At 48.6% G+C, this 23,051-nt stretch overlaps 1 protein-coding gene across 1 annotated transcript in view; it reads left to right on the top strand.

The window, feature by feature from the left end:
• Window positions 1–520: 520 nt before the first annotated feature.
• lyrm4b (LYR motif containing 4) overlaps window positions 521–23,051 on the top strand; it is a 46,965-nt gene continuing 24,434 nt past the window's right edge. Inside the window, exons 1-2 of the mRNA XM_003452369.5 lie at window positions 521–695; window positions 16,302–16,422. Of these exons, the coding sequence (XP_003452417.1) occupies window positions 610–695; window positions 16,302–16,422 (207 nt within the window). The 5' untranslated portion in view covers window positions 521–609. The remainder of the gene's footprint in view (window positions 696–16,301; window positions 16,423–23,051) is intronic.

The following is a 23,051-nucleotide window of genomic DNA, read 5'->3' on the forward strand; positions in this document are numbered from 1 at the left end:
GATGGAGGGTTTAGATAACCCCACAGGAAGGTCACACAGGGGCCCCAGACACGCGCACACCTAACGCCACGTGCACGCCCACAGTTTGTGCCCGTAGAGTTAAAGTAAAGCCTGACATCCCCCCCCACACCACACACACTCCCCAGCTGTCAGGTGAGCAGCTGCCATGCTGACCCCTAAAAAGCCCTCTGAGCGTGGAAGTTCCGCGCTGCGTGGGCGGGTATGCTGCTGTCCCACAGTGGGGCTCGTGGACCAGCTTGTGGTCCATTCACGAGCGTGGATTTAAAGGCTCACGTGCGTTATGAGAGGGTTAGAGGAGCACCGCGAACTCACCTCCTGTCACTCCAGCGCCGGATGCTGTGAGGGCGTCGGGAGCGCGCCTGCGTGATCACTGCGCGTTCAGGTCAGAGTAAATTAAACTTCCTGTGAGCGCGAGGCTCTTTGTGACACTCACAGCTGAGATTCTCGCGTGGGGCAACGCAGATAAAGCGGAAGCGGAAAACAATCTCCCGGCGTCTCGTATTTCTGCGCAGGCGCTCCTCGGTCAGCCTCGTGCCCGGGTCCTTCAGCTCAGAGTGTCGCGGAGGGACCTGCGCAGTCGCAGACAGCATGGCAGCGGCTGCACGATCGCAGGTGATGTCTCTGTACAGGACGATGCTCCGAGAGAGCGCGAAGTTCCCGTCATACAACTACAGGTGAGACAAGTCCGCGTGCGCGCCCCCGCGGGCCGGTGTGAGCTCGCTGACAGCCTCGGGAGCGACTCTCGTACCTGTGTTTACGTTGAGCGCTGTGCTGACGGATTCGGGGTCACGTGACTGCAGGGCTCAGGCTGCAGGTTCGGGGCGTGAGTACGCAGGCGCTCAGGTGTTTCATCCTCGGGGAGGGGGGGGAACCTAACGGACGTTTAATACCTGTACGTGTTGCACTGTGACTGTCTGGTGGAGGTGATGGAGGCAGGTACACGCAGGTGGGTCTTGTTGCAAAGTTGAACTTAATGGGTCCAGATGACCGGGAGACCTGATGTAGACACGTCAGAGATGACACAGAACCGGGATGCACATTTTCTACAAACATCCCTCCTCATCCTCCTGCCTCACCAGGAGAAGGAGAACTTTGAAAGCTCTAATAAAGAAGTTTGTCTCGGAGCGTCTGGACCGGCTCTGGTCTCGTTGGTAATGTGACAGGATTAGTTCTGATATTTGGAACCAACTGCGTCCTGAAGGTGGATGATGAAGATGATGCTGTCCTTCATGCAGGTCACATGACAGAGAGGCAGGGCGGTGATGTCACTGAGGCTGGGATTTCAAAGGAAGTGACTAAATTGTCTCACAGTCAAAGTAAACTTTATTGTCATCTCTGCCATATACAGTACAGTATATAGAGAGATGAGACGACGAGGCTACATCTGAAGTTTGTCTCACTTCCTCCTCCTGCTGCACTGTAGCTCCGCCTCCATTCAGTTTCACTGCAGGCAGAAGTAACGGTGAACCTTGAACTCACCGTGAACTTTATTAGTTTTAAAAATGAGGTTTTATAACAGCTGCAGGTTTGACAGCGTGCAGCTGCAGACAGGAGGTGATCCAAGGATCTTTTCCATCCTTGGCTCCTGTCCTTTCATGAAGGACGCTCCCTCATGTGTCCTCGTGTCCTCTGCTGTAGGAAGTCATGAAGGAAGCACCTTTGTTTGGAGCCGTGGGTCAGCTCCATCATTTCAGCCTTCATGTGGAGTGGCAGGGCAAAAATCCTGCGTGTTTTTGTGTGTTTGAGGATGATTTTTATCTGTTCCTGATTATTTATCAGCCCGACCTCTGTCTGTCTGTCTGTGTCTGTGTGTCTGTGTCTGTCTGTGTGTCTGTGTGTCTGTGTGTCTGTGTCTGTCTGTGTGTCTGTGTCTGTCTGTGTGTCTGTGTCTGTCTGTGTGTCTGTGTCTGTCTGTGTCTGTGTGTCTGTGTCTGTCTGTCTGTCTGTGTCTGTCTGTCTGTCTGTGTGTCTGTCTGTAGTTTAACCTGCTGAAGCGCGCTGACTGTTTTCTCTACATGATGACATGACTTCAGGTATCTAACAGCGTTGGTTATGAGAGCAGGGAGCTGGTCGGGCTCCACGCTGCTGCTTTGTGCTGCTTTTGTTGCTGTAATTTGGTTTGGATGGGTGGCATCATCATCATCATCATCATCATCATCATCAAAACTCAAACTCTGTTCTTTATTTGGAAAAACAGAACGTGGCAAACGGGTCACAGAGGCTCTGAGCTGCTCATTAAATAACAATCATTGTGCATCTAAACGGATTCAAAAACTCAAAGTGAAATAAAAATAAAAACTCATTATAAAAAACTGTAATAACAGTAATCAGACTCTGAGGCTCAGGTAAACTTCACTGCACCTCACATCCTCACGTTTTTAGACCCTTTTCTGCGATTTGTATAAAATTTCTACAATTCAAAGTTTGAAAAGCTGTGAAATTTTCTCTTCTTATATTAAAAACTTTTCAGGATATATTTATTTTTAAAATCAGTCTTTTGACCCACTTTCAGCCTGAACATGAAACCAAAACTTTAACAGTTTTTCATGTTCATCTTCAAACATGCTGGATGTGGTCCATGGACCCTTTTAGAAACCTGTAAATCAGAAGTGATGGAGCAGAAGCTCCACGCTGGGCTCAGGTGGAGCGATGAGTCTGCTGACCTCTGCTGTCCCGACCTCACCTGATGGAGGATCAAAGCAGCAGAGAGCTTCCTTCCTCCTGCTGCGTTCACACCAAACAGGAAGTTCCTCCTCTGACAGTCGAGCAGACGCAGTGAGCGGGTGGAGGCGGAGAACCGATCAGGCTGGTCAGGCCTCGGTCGCATACAGAGGTGACCTGTGAGGCTGAACAGGTGAAGGTGGAGTCCACGCCCGGCTCCACCTTCAGCAGAGACCCGTTCGTTCCTCCTTCCTGTGCACATGATTAAATCGGGAGGAGTTGGAGTTCGACTCTGCCTTCCTGAGGTGAGTCTGGGACGCCGTCTGCGGCTGTGACAGCATCTCGGTGCTCCGCACGGACATCAGAGAGCCGCCGCTGCCCGCCCGCCTCCGCGCGGACCGCCGCTGTGTTGAATTATTGAACGGCCAGATGAGAGGTGGCCTCCTCCTGCTGCCTCTCCAAATAAAATAAATTCATCCCGCCTGCCCAGAGGCAGACAGCTGGCTCGGCCCGCCGCCTCAGACGTGTGTGTGTGTGTGTGTGTGTGTGTGTGTGTGTGTGTGTCTGCTTGAAGCCAGGTTTGAGGAGAGCTCGTGGAAATCAAACTTCGGTTAGTTCATTACCACATCAATAACGCTGGTGTCTTTCTGCGGGTGGAGTTCAGCTCCTTCAGCTGCACTCCTGCTGAGAGGACGTGGTCCTCCATGACTACATGTACCAGCATGCTCTGCTCCTGAAATGAAGTTATTCTGACACCAGCTGCTAAAGAAATGAAACCATAAATCAGAGGAAGCTCGAGTTTGAAGAAATGCATGAAACAGAAGGGTCTGTCCTCCTGGGTTAGACGTGTGCCGAGGGTGCTGTGCGCCCACCTGCGTGAGCGCCCACCTGCGTGAGCGCGCAGCTGAAAGCCTGGTTTACCTGTGAGTGCATGAAACCGGGTTCTTACAGACTGTTGTTTTTTAACTGGGAGGTTAAAACCTTTGTGGGGGCACCAAACCTTTTCATATGGAGGAAATAAACTCTTTAAAGGTTCAGCCTGAAGCCAGACTCCACCCAGCTCCACCCAGCTCCACCGTGTTTCTGCTGCTGGTTTTAGTCTGTGACTTTGGACAGTCTGAACCACGATGATGCATTTACTGCCTACTCGTACTTTGCAAACACCCGGTTAGCACAGCTGTCTTACCTGGCATACCTGTTGCTCCAGGCCCACCAATGATCTTCCTCACAGGGTGGACACACCCTCAGTGCTGGATGGTCAGGTCTCCTTACTGGACAGGAAATGGGCAACCTGAATGTTCATTACATCATCACCGATACCTGAGCTAACTTCCTGAGCCAGGATCGGACTGATAATCTGATCCATGGACCAGATCAGGGCATCTTTAGTTACTTTCAGAGTAATTTATTACATGTAACCATTGGCTAATGAGAAGAGTAATCAGAGTACTTTTGCCCCACCCAGAGTAAACTCCCTGTAGCCGTTAGCTTTTGTGTTAGGCTTTGTTTTTTTAACCACTTCAGTTTCCAGAGAAGGTTTTCTTCTCTCAGTTTAGTTTTTATTAGTTTCATTTTAGTCTTATTATATTATTATTATTGTATTATTGAGGGCATGTGTCAGGTGTTGCAATAAAAACTTAATGCCATCAGTGACTCAGTCTCAGACCCCAGAGTCTGAGTAAACACGTCCATCAAAGTCTCGTCAGGAAAGTTTCAAAACTACATTTTTACCAAACTCACAGATAATAAAACCAACAGATCGTTTTGTTGTTTCAGCTTGTTTAAACATTTTTATTAGTTCACTCTAAGAACCTGTGTTCTGGTCTGAGGTTTCTTCCTGTGAGAAGGGAGTTTTTCCTCCCCACTGTCTCCACCCTGTGCTCACAGGCGGCTGCCTGATTGAGTCTCTCTGTACTGTTGTAGAGTATGAATATGAATGAATGAATATGAGGCGACTGTAGTTGTGATTTGGCGCTGTATCAACAATATTACAGGGTGTAACTTGTGTGTACCAGTGTGTATTCATGCTGTGAATAGTGTCAGAGCACAGGGGGCGGAGCGCAGGGGGGACGGAGCGCAGGGGGGCGGAGCACAGAGGGGCGGGTCCAGATGTGATGCTTTCTCATCGCTTTCTCCATCATTTCTGAGCTGTCATGGCTTCATTGGTTCAGATCCACGTGAACATCCTGCATGTTTAAACGTGTGTTTTGGGTTGAGCTTTGCAGGCTGGGGCCGCCGTGTGTGAGGGCGGCTGCTCAGAACAGCTGATAGGAGATCTCTGTTGTACTGGTGTTTTGATAGCAGGCTCATTTTCTGCTGCTTCTCCTTCTGTGTCAGAATCATTTTCACATAGAGTCGTTTTCTAACATTAAGAGGACCCTCAGGGTGAGAGCGAAGCAGCAGGTGCCTCGGTTTACAAGCCGGTCTGCTTGCCAGTCACAAAGTGGAGACATTACTCCGATCTTCCAGGAAAAAGTGCGTGAAAACAAATGAATAAAAAAGAAGCGAGAGCGGGAGAGCGCCATTTAATCCTCCTAAGCCTCAGCTTGTGCTGAAGCCGTGTACCTGCGTGCTCGCCGGGTTGTTGTGGAATGACCTGAATATGCCAGACGTTGCTGCAGGCTGTGTTTTGTTGTTTCGTCTTCCTTCCTGGGAGGAGAGGTGGGAGACTTTGGCTGAATTTGGAGGGCTTTGCCAGAGAGGGAGAGGAGCGGGATAAACAGACGTCGGATGAAACATTCATGATTCTGTGCAGGAAAATTAGATCGCTGCTGCAGCTGAAAGGTAGCAGAGCTCGCAGTGAAACCAACGCGTGAAAGTGAAAAGGCCAATACATTAGGAACAGTGCACAGGTTGGAGAAGAAGGTTACAACAACGTTCCTGTGATGGCAGGACAGAGTGAGCAGTGTGGGGGATGACACCAGGCTGACAGCTGTGGGGCTCATGAATATTTTACTGCAGTGCACCCTGAGACCAGCAGGGGGCACCGCTCTGTTTTGTTTTCTAATTATGTAAAAATGTAGATTTCTCCATGTTTTTATTTCTCTGGGAATTCAGGACATCTGCAGGTCCTTGGGCAGCCTTAAAACAAATCTTTGAATATTGTTAGAGACGGAATTTCATTATGATTCCCAGAGCTGGGAATAATAATTATAATAACTCAAACAAACTAACAGCCTTTAACCACAGAGCGACACACCGAGCATCTCTGACCGCTCTCCCGTTTAAGCTCAGTCCTGTCATGTCTCCTGGTTCCTCGCCGGATCTCCTTGCCTGGATTTCCATTTCCGGGAAGCGGATGAAGGAGCAGAGAGGCCAGTGTGGCGAGGGTCCAGGCCCCGAGCGGCGTGCTCGTGTGATTTCTCTCAATGTAGAAAATACATGTTAACACTCTCACCCTCGGACACGACTCAGTGACAAGCTCACAGACTGTGTAATAGATGGACACGCCCACTCTGGTGACCTCGCGCTGCCGCCATCTTGGCAGTGAGCGAGGCCTGGTTGGCGGAGAGCTCGTGACAGACAAGTCGCATCCTTTGCGTCGTTCCTCCAGGATGAAGGCTGACGAGAGCTCATCAGCACAGGCGTGCAGTGAAATATGAAGGACGGACATAAACAGAGTCAAAGACAGAGAATCTGTTCTGTAAATAAATGCGTGATGATCGTGATGGTGGCAGCTTTAGCGCTGCTGTAGGCAGGCGCTGCACGGGTGTGACGGAGGCCTTCATGACTGCACGTTGCAGTTAAGGTGGATGTTACACAGGCTGAGGAGGCGGTGGCGTGATGGGAGCTGGTGATGTCATCGCGGGGAGGAGGAGTTTATACAGGTCGTAGTAGATACAGGCGTGTGGCGGATGCATCACTGTCAGCTGTCTCCTCCTCTTTGACCCCAATAATTATGATTTTTAAAAATGAAAATCCCGTTTGACTCTGTGACCTCAGTAACTCCTGATGAGTTTATGGCGCCTCTGGTCGGAGGTCACAGAGCGAGGGAGCCGAGGCTCGTTTTGTCTTGGGCGTCTGCAGTCGCCCCCTGCAGGCCGTTAGAAATGGTGCAGGTTGAAGGAGCGCTCTCTGCAGTGTTGGGGTTAAAACCCAGCAGGCAGCCCGCTCCGTGTTTTATTTGTTTGTTAATTATGTAAAAAAATGTGAATTTCTACATGTTTTTATTTAGAAAGTGGATTCAGGGCACCCGAGGGTCCTTGAATAACAAGTCCGTGTTATTGTTCGTCAGGATTTAACGATTCTCCGGCCTGCTGTGCTGCTGCAGCCTTGTGCTGTGCTGGTTCTCCGACATGTGACCATCCGATTTATCCGTACCGCTCCGGAAACACGCTGACGTCTTTCATTCAGCCAATCTCAGAAACTTTATCCGTATCATGGCTAACTTTCCTGCAGTGTCCTCTCCGCTCACCTGTTCCAGCTCAAACACTTTTAAAAGCAGGAAATCCCTGCAGGGCCCAAACCCACAGGTGTGGCAGACAGACACGAGGAGAGAGGGAGTAAAGTGGGGAGGAGGAGGAGGAGGAGGAGGAAGCAGACTGTCAGAACTAGGTCATCATCTCTGCACAGGAGCAACAAAACGCCAAATAACAAACTGATTCAGTGTTTTTGTCTCAGAGTCTTTCGCTCTGTCCTCATCAGTATTTCCCTCTCGCTCTCTCTCTCTCTCTCCCTCTCTCCCTCTCTCTCTCTCTCTCTCTCTCTCTCTCTCTCTCTCTCTCTCTCTCTCTCCTGCCTCTCTCCTGCCTCTCTCTCCCTCTCGCTCTCTCTCTCCTCTCTCCCTCTCTCTCTCTCTCTCTCTCTCTCTCTCTCTCTCTCTCTCTCTCTCCTGCCTCTCTCTCTCTCCCTCTCTCTCTCTCTCTCTCTCTCTCTCTCCCTCTCTCTCTCTCTCTCTCTCTCCTGCCTCTCTCTCGCTCTCTCTCGCTCTCTCTCCTGCCTCTCTCTCTCTTTCCCTCCATCTCCTCCCTCTCCTCCCTCTCTCCTCTCTGTCCTCCTTCTGTCTTCTTCTCTCCCTCTTTTAAAAATACCTCTCCCCCCTGACTTCGTCAGCCGTGTGCTGACAGCAGATAACAAAGCCTTCTGATGATTAAGTAATTGTGGAAATCTCCTGTTTTTCATTCCTCCAGCCTTTCCCACCCTCCTCTGTCCTTCCTCATCTCCTTCCCTCATCTCCTCACCTCCTCTCAGTTATTCTGCTTCCTTCCTTCATCTCCTGGAGATCACACGAGAGAATTCCCTCTGAAGTGACGAGACGACTCGCCCGAGTGCAGAGTTGGATCGTTCGCACAGGAAGGTTTCAAACACGGGAGCCTCCGTCAGTGCAGAGTCGCTGATTAATTATTCATCGATTACAGTATCAGTGATTGTCAGTATTGATTCATAATCGACTGATCACTGAACAGTTTTAAACTCAGATAACCTGATGCTTTAACAAAGTTAAACTTTGATTCTGCTGATCGGTGTATTAGTGAGTCTGTAAAGCACCATGAGGCAACTAAATGGTTGTTTTTGACAAAATATAAAAAGTGCTGCGTCCATCCATCCAAGCCGAGCCTCGTCTCTCCAGAGCTTCCAGGGGCTACGACAGGGTCTGCTCCCAGTTAAAGAAACCTTTATAAGCCTTGTCTGGGAGGCGTCACAAACACAAACCAAGTGTCTCCTTTTGATGTGGAGGAGCAGCAGCTCTACTCTGAGCCCCTCCCTGGTGTCTAAGAGCGCTCTGACATCATTCAGAGGCTCTGTGAGCCCGGCTCACAGGGTCCTGTAGGACTGGACGGTGGTCGAAACTGGCTGCTGCAGGAGGAGAATATAAATGTTTAATGGACTTTTTAGATTACAGTGTTTTAAAGTTCCTCTATGAACAGAAAACAACATTTATTAAAAGACAGGACTGAATGCTGTATGTTAGTAACATCAGCCGGCTGGTGCGAGGTTTGAGACTTCAGCGGTGTTACCTACGTGCTGATGGATGCGCGGCTACAGCGTTGGCTGCAGCGTGTGTTTCTGTGCTGATGATACTGTGCTCATTGCTTTCAGTTTAGTTTTTAAAGCCACAACAGGCAGGTTTAGGTTTCTGAGCATGCTCAGTAGACCCTTTATCTTGCTGGGCAGATTATCGGCTCTATCCTGGGAATATCACAGGATTGAAACTGTAGCTTTGGATAAAGGATGTCTGGAAAACATTTGCTGACCCTGCATGAGCCTGACTTTGGATAAACAGAACAGACCTGGATTGGATCAGTGGTCCATCCCGTCGACTGTCTGCTGCTCTGCTCTAACCTGTCAGCAAACAAAGAGTGAAAAGCAGCCACAGTCTGAAGCTTTGAAGCTGCCCAGCAGTCAAAGCTTTGCCATAAAGGACACTGGGAGCTACAGTAGTTATAGTCAACAGGTGATTTACAGGTGTTTGACCCTAGTAGCTGTTACCTGATCATAGGATCCTTTGGTTATAAATACTTAACTCGAAGCCCTTTTATAATAAGGTTATACTCAGTGTGTCTGTGTGAAAGATCCAAAGCGAAGTTTGACTTTGAGACTTTGGCCTTCGGTCCATCATCCTGTGCCACTTCCTGTCCAGAGGAGATATTGAGCTGCCTGGCGGGCGTTTCCAACACTTTCTAATCTCTTTGTTGCTTTTTTATTTATTTATTTTCCTCTCGTCTGTCTTTTTGTTTTGCTCATTAGCGCAGCGCTCATTACACCGGGTCCATTACAGCTGAGGGGTTGGTATGAATCAGTGTGATGGAGAGCCCCGAGACCTCGTCTCCGGCCCTGCTGAGCCTGAAAGGGGACGGAGGAGGAGGCCGGACGTTTGAATGACAAACTCTGAGAAACTTGGGAAGATGTTTGTCCTTCCCAAACCCGTCATCCTTCATTTTCTCGTTTATACTCAGTTATACTTCCCTGTCACTGGTTTCTCTCTCGATTTATCGTTCTTTCTTTGTCGTAGTCTTTCTATTCATTCTTCCTTCTCTGTATTCTTTAGCTTGGTTGTGTTTTTCTGTTGTGCTTGTCCTTACTCTTCTGCCTGTAGGGATACTTTAAAAAAAAAAACTGCATTTGCTTTGGCCGATATTTGCAGTCTCAGTTATTTATCAGGTTAACTCTTTAGCCCTCGAAGGCCAGTGAGGGAAATCCTTGAAGCTCTTTTCTGAACTGAGTGGTGTGTTTGATATTTCAGGCCTGCGTATAGAACAGAATGAGTCTGCATCAGACGCTGGTGACGGCCTCTGCCTGCAGCTAACCTTGGAAAAACCTGAGAACTGTTCTGCTGGTCGTCAGACCACGTCTGGCGTGTCCGAACTCGTCAGTCGGAGTGCAGCGAGGTCGTCATCTTTATAGATCAACGTGTTAAACCGTCCTCATGCAATTATTCAACTGCTCATTTGACTTTAGTTTAAACGAGTTTAAACCTTCCAGAATGACTAAAACTATCAGCAGAATCAAGACACGGCTGCTTTGGATTTATGTCGCAAACGTCTCTGATATCGACAGCAGGTGAACGACTGCGAGGTTCTACATTTGTGTAATACCGCTTTAAACCACACGATGGTGCAGAGAGTTTAAACAAGAGCACTTTCCTGCTTCAGCGGCGGTGAGGATAAAGACACGGGGTTAGGTCGTAACGTCATCACACACTTCCATTTATGCTCGCCGTTATGGCGCAGTTAGCCGAGTGATAGGTGTCGCCACTCAGACCGAACCATCAGCGCTGATCTCGGAAGTAAAGATTGGGCGGCGGTCGACTCGCACAGTAACCAGAGAACCAGAGCCGGCAGCTTCAGCCGCTCGTCTTCACCTCCTGAGAAACAGGCAGCTGCGACCTCTGACCTCAGAGCGCTGTCATAGGTGAACCGGTGACAGACCTTTGCTTCGTTCAGGTGGATCTTGAAGGCTTTCGGACAAACTTTCAGTGTGTTTGGAGGACGAGGTGTTTGTGATTTACAGCACGGACAAACTTCATGTTCAAAAATTGGAAAATCATCCGGATTGTTTAATGTCCAGAATCCTTGAAGCTTGGATGATGACGATGATGATTAGGGCTGTGCGATATATCTCATATCCTGATATTAAGACATCTATCGTCGCGATAACGATATAAATCACAAAAATTTAACATTTTCTGTAAATTCTGTGAATCTCGGGCAGCTCGACTTGCGTGAAGTGTTTCCAGCTGAGCGTCGTGTACCTGCAGTTGAGTGGTTTAATTGAAACGATACATTTTTAGTCATAAGTTGTGACGGCGCCGTTTTCTTTGTGGGTATTTATTACACGGCGTGCTGCGGGGAAAAGCCTGTTACCCGACGGCTCTTTTTTGCTCCTCATCCGTAAACACTCTGCAGACTCTTTCACGTGATTCAGTTTATTTTGAAAAGTCTCAACAGGATCTTGAGCTTTATTGTGAAAGGTTTATGTGGAAAATAAACAAGCGGACACGCGATGGTTTTACCGTCGTTGTTGCTAACGACAACGCATAAAAACAGGTCCGTCTGTAGTGTGGTTATATTAAATATAAGAGAAAGAGAGAACTTTAAGACAGTGTCAAGAGATTTATTCTAAATAACACTTCTCCAGCTGAGAGTCAGAGAGGAGAAACACACTGCAGTTAGTTTACTCACAAGCAAGGCCGGTCACAGCACCCGCACAGAAGTGAGGGCTCTGAGACTCACGCCGTGCCACTGCCCTGGTCTTTATTTATACATCATTGTGTGTGTGTGTGTGTGTGTGTGTGGTCAGAGTGTGACCCCATAAAGACTTCCCTAAACCTGCTGGTCTGGAAGTCCAACAGTTCATCTAAACAAAAGGCACTTAGCCTAAAACAGACATATATACGTTTATCCTATCATAAAACAATAAGAGAAGGTACGACCTCTCCCATGCTCCCAGGATGTGGGTGTGAAAGCCAGAACACTCTGGAATGCACACAAAGCCTTTGCAGCCTTCTACAGATCACACATCCTATCACTACACCATCGATTATACACCTCTAAGCATATATGGAAACTTATATCATTAAAAGATTATACTAACTACTAAGTACAATTTTCCATTGACAGACATCAAACCATGAACAAATATTGCTGTAAACAGTTTATTTTGCGACACCGCGAAACAAACGATAGCGTAAAATGATGTTTTTATATCGTCACCAGATATATATCATTATATCGGACAGCCCTGATGATGATGATGATGATGATGATGCAGGTCATTGAGAACAGGCTGGGTGATTGTCTTCATTTCCTCCTGCCCTTTCCTTTCATCCTACACTAAAACATTTTTCCTGATTTTTCTTCCCGACTTCCTTAACTGCTCATTTCCTTCTCCAGCGTTAGCATTCCCGTCCTCGTCAACCTTTTCCTGTTTATGCTTCATTTCCTTTGTTTCTTCCTTTTTCCTTCATCCTTCCTTTCTTTCTTAGTTTTTGTCTTCTTCCATCACAGCTTCATTTCCTCCATCCTTTCTGTTTCACCTTCAAACCAATCTCGAGCCGTTTTCCTCGCCGCCCTCCGTCACGTCCTTGTAATGAGCGTCGTATTTAACCGCGGCATGTAAATCTGATCCATCACACTTTTATTGGTTCTGTCTTAAATCCTAAATGAGCTCGAGACACAAAGACAGACAGAGAAGACGAATGGCTTTGTTGTAACTTCCCAAGGTCGGCGTTGTACTTTCTCCATATCAGAGGAGCTGCCAGCTGTAACGAGGCTCCGAGACCATCGAGACAGAGCGCTGGAAATTAAACCAATAATCATTTTCACTGCTGCGGCTCCCGCCAGAAAATTCCCCGGTGTTTGTAATTTGTCTGTTTGGATTTGCTTCTCGGTGTGTACTTTATTATCTGCAGCCACCAGGCTCTGTGGTCCTGGTGGCTGCAGATGCAGCAGAAAGCCGAGGGAAGCGTTGGGGTGCGGCGCTGCTCGGGTTTGAGGTTAGCGAGGTCCCGAGCTGGCAGATTTCTAACACCTACGCTGCCAGCTGCTGCCGTGGCTGCTCAGAGTGTGGAGGAGAGAGAAACTGTTTCACTCTGTAAAAATAATATCTGAGAGAGGATATGTCGGGCTCGCTCCCTGGTGTGTCGGGCAGGTGATGCAGAACCGCAAACAGTCTCACAGACTTTGACCTTTCACATATAAAATGTCGCAGCGTTTCCCACACGCTGACTTTACCTGGAGGGGCTGCCCAGGTGTGTTTCAGAGTTATTCTTACTCCTTCGTGTGTCCAGGAGAACCGTGCACCAAAGTTAACTTATTGCTAACCAGTAACCGATCGCAGCGAGTCATCAGCAGCTGCATGGATCTGGTGTCTCCAGCCGTCTGTGTCCACAGCAGACGACAGTCGAGGAAAAAGTCTACTGACAAACCCCGGCTCGACTGTCTTAGACTGGAGATGGAGGACCACGCCACCCAGAACCTGCTGGTCAGAACTGGTCATCAGGGACAACCATCATGGACTGTAGGCCAAGATGGGGAAGGTGGAGTTTGTCCACAGGATGAGTTCAGTTTAATTGATCGACATCATTAAGAAAACATGGTTTCACCTCCTTTTTGCATAAACTGATATAAACACTTCTGTGGGAAATGATGTCGTCTGTTCATCACTTTCACATCGCGGGCGTTTGAAATATTGTTGACATGGGGTCTGAAACATGATCCTAACCTTTGGTCCCCAAATTCCAACGAAAAGTTGGAAAAAAGATTCTGGTGGACAAACAGAAATCTAATGCCTCTAATCCAGTCATCCTTCAAAGTGTTCAGTTTGTGTTGCTTTAGAGAAATATTTATTCAGTTCAACTCCAAGAAAACCTACACAGTGGAGGCCAAAACGCGTAGTTAAAGGAGTTTGTGCCAGTGATGAAGACGGAGGAGGGGACCAAGTCCAAAATCCAAATCTTTGCTTAAAAACAAGCGGAAGCAGGCAAAAAGGCAAACTCTGTAACACTGTCCAAACATGACAAGATCAGGAAAAGCCTGAGGAGCCTGACAGGTGAGCTCGGGGTGTGTGGTGATTGGCAGATAGGGAGCAGGTGTGGAATAATGAGGGCAGGACAGACGTCTGAGGGGGAAAATAACAAAGGAAGTAAAAGCAACACAAGAACCAATGATTAGAAAACAGGAAATAACTGTGCAGTGACCGAGAGAATTAAATCAGTGATGCAGGCGGCTGATGGGCCTCTGTGCAGAGACGGGCTGACGGATGAGTCGGGATGGACTCGGAGCCACAGCTCCTCCACATCCAGAGGGGGACGCGTGAGGTGGTGAGGATCCTTCCTGGTGAGACAGACATGTTCTATCAGGAGGCCCCGAGGCAGAGTCAGAACACACCGCAGAGTTTCTCTTCGACGGACGGACAGACGGCGATGGCTCGAACCAAAACATCACAGCAGTCCAAACTTTGAGAGACTGAATGTCGCTGTCCGTACCTCTGGCTCAGCTTTTTCTACATTTCAGTGAAATGACTGCAGTTTTTCAAAGTTGGGTTCAAACACGTCTGATTATCGTTGATGCAGTGATACAAACTGGAGACTTTGATGAGTTTGTTGTTAGAAGCCCGTCTGCCTCTCGCACATCTGAATAAACGCTGATGAAGTTTGAGAGAAAAAGACCCGACTTTGAACAAAAGTATCTAAAAAAACATCAATAAATACACAAAGACGATGAAGACGATGAAGACTGGTGCACACACACGTAATCGGAGCTGTCAGAGCAACACACACACACACACACACACACACACAGTTGTCTGCGGTCTCTCACACTGACGTTTCCTCTCAGCGAGCATCGGTTTATCGATCGCGGCGCTCTCTGGACGTTCTGCAGCTCTCGTGTTTTCTTGTGAGAAACTGCAGGAAATCAAATCAGCGCAGGTCAGGGAAGCGTGGCGTGGAGTCCCTCCGGCTCCAAACACAGCCTGCAGCCTTTACAGCCGGCAGTCCGGCGAGTGCATCGGGCTGTCTGACCGGGAGAAACGAGGGGCTGTCAGGTCGATGTCACTGCAAACAGAGATTTAAGTACCTCAGTTTCACTTCTGATAAACTCCGTGTTTGTTTAACTGCTTCTTGTAGAAAAGGTGTCATCGTGGAAATCAAACTTCCATTCCCGCTCTCGTTAACGCCGCGCCGTTTTGACGTTTTGAGACCCCCGAGATGTGAGAGCGCTCCCAGAGTAACCGGCCCTAAAGCTGGATTTTATGGCCGAATGCTAGAAAATAACGATGTTGTTCGACCACAGAGGGAAGCAAATCTGTTTATGGCTGCTGCAAACAGCCAGACTCGAAGGTGGAGTGGGAAGCTCGCCATAAAAGCAAAGGGAGGCAGAGGGAGCCATGACAGGGAATAAAGCGGCAGAAATATTTATGTAGGAAATGAAAAATCCGGCTCATCTTTCAGCTCCTCACAGGTCGGGAAGCTTCAGTAGAAATTCCTCCTGAAGAGTTTCTGTCCCCACTGAACATCTGAGAAGCTTTTCTGATGATGTTCAGCTTCACAGCCAAACATGGACCCACACCAGCGTGCAGCCGCGCTCTCTCTGAAATAAACGTGTTGAAAACTTTAACTGACGTCTGATTTATTTTCCATTTCCAGAGTTTCAAAAGAGGAGCTTTGATTAAATAAATAAATAAAAGGTGTCCAAACCTTTTATTTTGAAAAATTAATTATATTTACTCATACCACTTCCTGCTGTGCTTTGTGCAGCACGACTTGTGTCGATGCGATCGGCTCCGGCTGTGTCAGAGCTGGAACGCCGTATTCCCGGGATGATGCTACACTAAGACAGGACGCGGTGATCTGGTGGATGTGAAGGGACTCCACATCACTTTGTCACTGGAGGTTGGTCTCTAGTGGACATTCCAGCCTCTGGCTGCTTAAGTAACCCTCTAATGTAGTCACAGCCCTCATATGTCATCAGTGTCCTACACTCTCATTGGTCACTTCAGTCACTCCTGAAGTTTAGAAAACTTTGTTGAACTCGGGCGTCTCTGTTAGTCACTTTCTTCGTGGTGCTTCCTGAGGAGACCAAAGCTTGACGGTCTGTCTGGAGTGCACATCTTCCAGATGTTTGATAGGACACCATCCAATCCAACATCTGGACGCTGGGTGGCTATGAGGTCATTTTGAGACCAGGGTTTGGATCTGAAACAGAGCTGATGGAGGCTTTATTACTTCATTAAATACACTGCAGCTCAGCACTGACCCTCAGCCTGGAGACGAGGTGTCCTGTCTGGTTGCTGAGGGGGTCGGGGGTTCAGGCCTGTGGACGGAGGATCTGTGTCATCTCTCCACAGCTGTGCTGTTGGGTGGTCAGGACTCTGGACCTGCTGGTCTCTGATGTTGAGGTTCTTCTGTTTTGCTGGTTTTCCGCTCTGTTGCTGCTGTTAGCTTGCGGCGCGCTGCCTGGAGGTTTGTCATGTGCACTAATTTGTCTTTTTTATTTGTTTGTTTGTCGTCGCTCGTCTGCAGGTCCCTCCTGTGCTGTTGTTCAGCTTTCAGAAAGTCCTCCGAGGCTTTCACAGTCTCTGCTGCACAAACGTTTCTGTTTACTGCCACGTTTCCTGCAGATGCGATGAATGAAACTAAACTCTGTGTGTGTGTGTGTGTGTGTGTGTGTGTGTTACAGAAACTATGCACTACGGCGTGTCCGTGATGCCTTCAAGGCCAACAGAAATGTAGAGGATCCAAAGGCTGTGGAGAGGCTGATGGAGGAGGGACGGCAGACTCTGGCACTGATACAGAGACAGGTGTGACACACACACACGTTTGTACTGCTGTTGTTGTGAGGACCTGACTGTGATCGTGCCCTCCACACTGACACTAAAACACCGGGTGAAATGAAAAGTCGAGAAGAGGAAGTGAGATCATCGAGTAGTTTTCCCTCCGTCAGTGTTTGTTCTGCTTGGTTCAGCCCTGAGGATGAACCAAACTAGAAGTTGGGAAATCATTTTTGTTCCAGCAGTTAAAAATACAGTAAGAAAAATGATTAGATTCACAGGTCAGAATATGAAGTAATAATGTTTAAGGATCAGAGGATGGTGAGGTGTCACTGCAGCAGCTTTACCTGTGACGCATTTCTGTTACACGATGATGTTTTTCTTCACTTTATTTTTCCTCTCTGAAGTTTTAAAGCTGTGAGCAGACGCTGACATGAACCCAGCGTGAGGCAGATTATCCTCAATGTCATCATGAAGTTGATGCATTCATGGAATAACGAGCCAAACACGTTAATATTGATCAGTGATCAGCTCCACCCTGAGCCCTGCACCATCACTCTGTCCTCACACTCTCAGGTTAACCAGGTTAACTAGAATGCAGATGAACACCTGCTTACCGACTCACCACCTGTCCCGCGCGCGCACACACACACACACACACACACACACACACACACACACACACACACACACACACACACACACACACACATATTACCTTGGCAGGTCAGGGCTAATCACCTCACTGTTGGTCACTTTGTTCCCTTAATGCACCAGCAGCCTCTCAGCCAATCCCCATGGATGACTGAGCGTCTCCCAGTCTGCCTCTCTCACACTCACACACACACTCACACACACACACACACACACACACACACACACACACACACACACACACAGTGTTCACACATTCTGAAGACGGGGACATGTGCGATTCATTGGCTAATTAAAGTTGCTGCTCTCGCTCATACCTGTGATTTTTAGCTGCTATCTGAGGCTAACCGCCGCTGACAGATGGAGCACCGCTAGCAGGCGTGCTAACCAGCGGGTGTCTGGATGTGGAATTTACTGCAAAGACAGTAAAAAACACAAAGCCAGGGCTGAAGTGTGTTTGAAGGCCAGCAGGGGGCGATAGACTTCCAGCCCTGCAGAAGTTTATGGGTGGATGAAGTTTGACTCTGACGTCTGTAAATACGGTCCTGATGTGGGTCAGTCGATAGACTGGTTTCACCGTCACACCTTCCCGTCCCCGTCACATCCAGTTTGTGCTGCCAAGATGGTGATGAGGAATCGCACGTCTCACGGCGCTGTCGTGGTAGACTGATGCACAGTCACATGGTCACAAGTACTGAGCCACCGCCATGCTGCACCTGCAGAAGCTGCTCAGCTGCTGGTGCACAGTTTGTATGCTGGTGGTGGTGCCAGAGGTTTGATTCACCCCGTGGCCCCGCCCCCTTACCTTTACGCGGTGGTTGAGTCGCTGTGGTTTCGTAAACACTTTTATTATTATTATTATTATTGTTAGTCTGTGAGTTAGCCGTGCGTGGCTAACATTCAGTTACTGAGGAACCTGCTTCATGGTTACAAAAACACCTTAAATAGAAACGTGTGTAGGGTCACATGACTTTCAGTCTGTTTAGTGTGAATCAGAAACTTCCCACCAAACGTCACTAAACTGAGTGAGCAGAAAGTCAGAGGAAGTTCTTTCATTGCTGGTTTTTGCCTTTCTGCTTCTTTCTCAGGTCATTTTCGGAGGGATTGATGTCCACTTCAGAGCAATTATCTCTTTATTTCCTCGCTGACTCCGTCTTCCTGGTTATTATCGAGTCAGACCGCTCTGTAGCCAGACTCTTTGTGCTGACTGCACACTTTGTTTGCTGCTCTGATCCTTCGCGACTGCTGCAAATCACAAATGATGAATTATGAAGGCTGCACGCTGATGTGTCACGGCGCCGCGAGGCCACAGCCTCGTTGGCGTGCTCCGTGGGGCGCCGTCACGTATGTTACCCTGTCATGTATTTACCGCTCACATGTCAGCCGGCCACGGTGTTCACTCCTCACCTCAGAGTTCAGAGAACATTTGATTGAGGACCCGCTCACCACGTGTTTCATTGGCTTTACCTGATCTGTGATGTCACTTCCTGTGTGGCCAGTTGCAGAGCGGTTTTACAGATGGGCCCAGGTTTAAGGCAGATTTATACCTCACTGTTAAACATGCGTCATAAACTCAAACCTGTGTGGCCTCCTATACATTTCCAGCTACTTCTACTTCTGCCACATCTTATTAGGACATGGTCATGACCCATGACCCATGACCCCATGACCCATGACCATGTCTCCCAGGCGAGGCATTCCAGGGCAGAAGCTGAATACAGATTACTTCCTGGTTTGCTTTGGAACGACTCAGTGACGTCTGCTTAGACTGCTGCCTCTTTGACCCAAACTATGGACCATGGAGGTAAAATGAGCTGACGACACGATGGAGGTTGCAGGAAAGAATAACGTGTGAGCTGTGACAGAAGCTTGTTATGACCGTATAGCTCCATCTATCCGCCTCCACGTGGAGCTCGCTCTGCACCCGGAGTAAGACCTCCACCTTTGTTCACCGACAGTTCCAGTAAAGGTTATTAAACGTGGTGATGTGTTTCACGCTTCAGAGTGAACTTTATTTACTTAAACAGCTCAGAGTGTTTCCTGAGTGACGGCTTGGAGGGTCTGAGCACCTGAACAGGTAGAACTAAGGCCCGTTAGACACTTCAGAACTTCCAAAAATGTAAATTTATGGTTTTCTGAAGGTTCACACCAACGTCTCTCTCTGTGTGTCTGTAGTGTTTTCATCCTCTGTGAGATTAAAGGCTGCAGCCAGTTTTCACACATCCACAAACGCCGGCGTCAGCACAGCGTTCTGCAGGAAACGGCCGACAGCTTTGACATACAGCGTACGCATCAGCGCGCTCCGATTGGCTGGGAGTACCCGAGGCTCAGAGTGTTTTATGTTCCCATTTCACTACAGCAGACCTGTGTGTGTGTGTGTGTGTGTGTGTGTGTGTGTGTGTCCCGCCCACACTGACTCACAGATTAAGTGCATCAGAGCAGGAATGTGCTCCTGTTACGTCCCTGTTGCAGTACTTCAGGCTTCTGGAAGAATCCATCCCGGCTCCTGCTGGATGAGCCTGTGTGCTTCATGCAGGCTGGCTTTAAGGTTCCCTCCCCTGTGCACACATCCATACAGCGTGTTATATAAGAGGCGGAGCAGGTGGGGGCAGAAACGTCTTGCTTTGGTTGACAATGAATAATAAGCCGACTCACTTTAAAGCATCGCGCCTTGTGTTCATTATTCATTCTCTGATGATCAGATCGAAGGAGGAAGCAACAGGTAAACACAAACAGTCAGATACCTTTCATAACAACCTCGGGCTACATCACATGTGCACGCACCCCTCATTACCAAACCCAACGTGCAACAGGAAGCGGTAACCCCGTCGAATGCCCGTGGCTAGCCTGGCGGCAGGTTTAAAAGTCGCCCAGCTGGTAGCAGGTGCTGCTCAAACACCTGCACACCAGGTGTGTCCCTGAGAGGCTTCCTTTGCTCCAGGATGGAGGTCAAGCGAAATATTCCAACAACAACGGGCGATGTTACCGTGGCTTTGTGTTCTCTGTGTTGAACCGACCACCGAATGAAGAACGCTGCAGACTGAAGTGTGACTGGTTTAGATGGTTACCTACACAACCAGAGCACGAAACGTCTTTACTTTACACTTCAGCTCTGAAGTGATGCACCAGGAGAGTCTCCTTACATGTGGATGAGACTTTATTCACTGTCAGCTTTGGGCACCACTCCCCGGCTCTCTCCCATCGCTCCTGCCCAACTCTCAGTTTTCTGGGCCAGGTTTGGCACTAAAGCTGTTTGTTGTGGGTGAAAATGTGCCGTGTCCCAGCTCGCCTCACTGAGGCTGTAACCCGGTGCGTCGGGCGTAAACCAGCCTCTCCTGCAGTTTGAACAAACAGCACTGACTCACAGCTCGGGGACGAGCTGAAGCTCCAGCTTCTGCTCACGGGGATGAGTTGAAACGTAATGTTGGAGTTTGAGCGTCGCCCTATCACAGGTCAGAGCGAGGTGTCACTCTGGCTCCGCCTCTCCTCTCCCACTGACCCGCTGACCTCGCTCCTCCTTCATTACGTGGCACTCACTGAAGCAGCTCAATGAGATTGAAGCGAGCGGATCTGCAGCCGGGCTTCGAGCCGCGCTCGTCTCTCATCGCCGCGCCGCTCGCCGTGGTTTTGTTTTTTGTTGTTTGTGTTTATATTCATGTGTGGGCGTACAGTGTGAATTCATCTGCCGCATGTGGGCGTACTTCTGTGACTCTGCAGCGCTGATTGTGCGCATACGCTTAAAAGCTGGAGTTTGTTCTTAATTGTCTGTGTGTGTGTGTGTGTGTGTGTGTGTGTGTGTGTGTGTGTGTGGGCCTTTGTAAGTTAGTTAGGGAGTAAAGATGATGGATTGCAGCTGCAGAGCCGCCTCTGTTTGTAGCAGAGAAACTAAAGCAGTGTGTTGAATGCGAGTGCAGACTCACTCAGACTGAATGCAAACAAATAAGTGCTGCAGGAGGAGGTGAGGGGCGCTTAGCATGAACAGGGCCTTCATGTGACCTCAGCATTTTCTACTGTAACCAACAGAGAGTGAACATTTCAGGCATCACACTTCCTTTGTGTTCTGATTGGCTGACCTTCCTCAGGTGGACGTCTTCCAGGTAGAACACAGTAACACTGCAGCTGGTTGGGGCTGAACGCTCAGCAGGCTCATGTTGCTTCAAACGGTCCATCAGGGGCTCCGGCTCTGAGTCAGGCCCCACAGACACACACACATGTTTACAGCTGCTGCTGTGGTTGTTTTGGTCTCTGCAGGTAAATTGTCTGAATTGTATTAAGGCCTAAAGTTTGCATTATTAGGGGCGTGGCCTGTGTGACTGACAGGTGGATGGTGACTCAGGCGGCTGTAGCTGCTAGCTGTCTGCTAGCTTCACCTGAACTGGACCTCTGGACCGTGTTTGTGCTGTTGGAGCCTTTTTAATGACATCATGTGACCAATAATATGGCTGCTGTGAGGTTACTGTGGTAACAGATCGTTCAGGAAGTCTTGGTGACTGTAAATGGAAGATGGCGCCGTGCCGAATAGATCTGTACCCAAATATTTGAAGGTTTGTCTTCATGCTCACTCAAAAATACTTTTCTAGTGAGTTTACTGTTTTTTATTTTGGCTCCATCTGTCGAATCAGTTTGTCTCCTGGAGCAGGAAGGTTGAAGGTTCTTGAGTATTTACACATCTTGATGGACGTCCACCATGTTTTCATGGTTTCAGGGGACACCAGTGATTCTGTCGTATCTTATTGTAGAGTGGAGCAGCTTTAGCTGAAATCAGCCAAACTGAGACTCGTGTGACGGATTTCCTGCTCTGCAGTCACCAGAACAGCGTCTGAAACTCCACCAAACACCAGGAGGATTCACAGCCAGTAACATGATTCAGTCACACTGACAGGTCTATTATAGATGGATGCAGCGCCATCTTTAATGTGTGTGTGTGATTTACACGCACATTTATACAAGTAGTAATTCTGTACTTGTTAATGTTGTAGCTTCACTCTGTCGTCGTGTGTGTGTGTGTGTGTGTATGTGTGTGTGTGTGTGTGTGTGTGTGTGTGTGTGTGTGTGTGGCGGCCTCAAAAGAGCCATTTCTCAACGATTACTGCTGCTTAATGTCACCGCAATGTCACGCCGCCTTCGGCCATTTTGGCTCAATTGAGATTAAATGCCACAGCGAGCGGTGAGTTATACCTGCCAGGTCTTGGTGGGGGTGTTGTGTTGGGGGAGGGGTTTGGGGGGGCCCGTTACAGCTCTCGGGGGGCAGACAGCATCTCAATGAGCCCGTTCTCGCCGCTCAGCAAACACATGGAGTACTTTCCTCAGCGTTCGATGGAAAGACTCGGAGGACATGGAGGGTCAGTCGCCTCTCAGGTCTGCTCGTATTCAGCTGCAGGCTACTTTCAATTTAAATCCCTCTCTGGGACGGCCGTGCTAATATTTAAACAGCTCTGCGACCATGGAGGCATAAAAGCCCCGCTGACCCTCCAGCTGCTGTGACACATCTGTATCCAGAGCATCGCAGCTGAGGCCACAGACTGTATATCAAAGATGGACTGATCCTGCAGTCTGTGACCAGCAGGGGGCGAGCTCTTTTTGCGACTGATTGAAAGTAGAGCTGGGCGATAAAACGATAACGATATGTATTGCGAAATAACTTTTTCTCGATAGAAAAATGAAACTATTGCGATAGGCCTCATCTCTCTCTCTTCCTGTCTTATAAAAAAACCCAATAGCCAATAAAAATTAAGTAGCGCAGAGCCAAACCAATCACAGCCGCAGCGTCACGTCACGTAACTTGTTACGTACAGCTCAAGTGCCAAGGCACACGTGTGTATTTGTTTGAGAAGCAGCCAGCCGCCGTGCCGGGTTTTTGATGACCAGAATACCGAAGGGAACACAGATGACGGTTCCAATGTCGGAGAGATTGTCGAAAGGAAAGGCCAGAGAAGTTCCGTAGTGTGGAGGTATTTCGGCTATTTGAAGTCTGACAAAAAACAGAGTAACGCGCACTGTAAATT

The sequence above is a fragment of the Oreochromis niloticus genome, linkage group LG9, assembly GCF_001858045.2.
Source record: "Oreochromis niloticus isolate F11D_XX linkage group LG9, O_niloticus_UMD_NMBU, whole genome shotgun sequence".
NCBI classification, from domain to species: Eukaryota; Metazoa; Chordata; class Actinopteri; order Cichliformes; family Cichlidae; genus Oreochromis; species Oreochromis niloticus.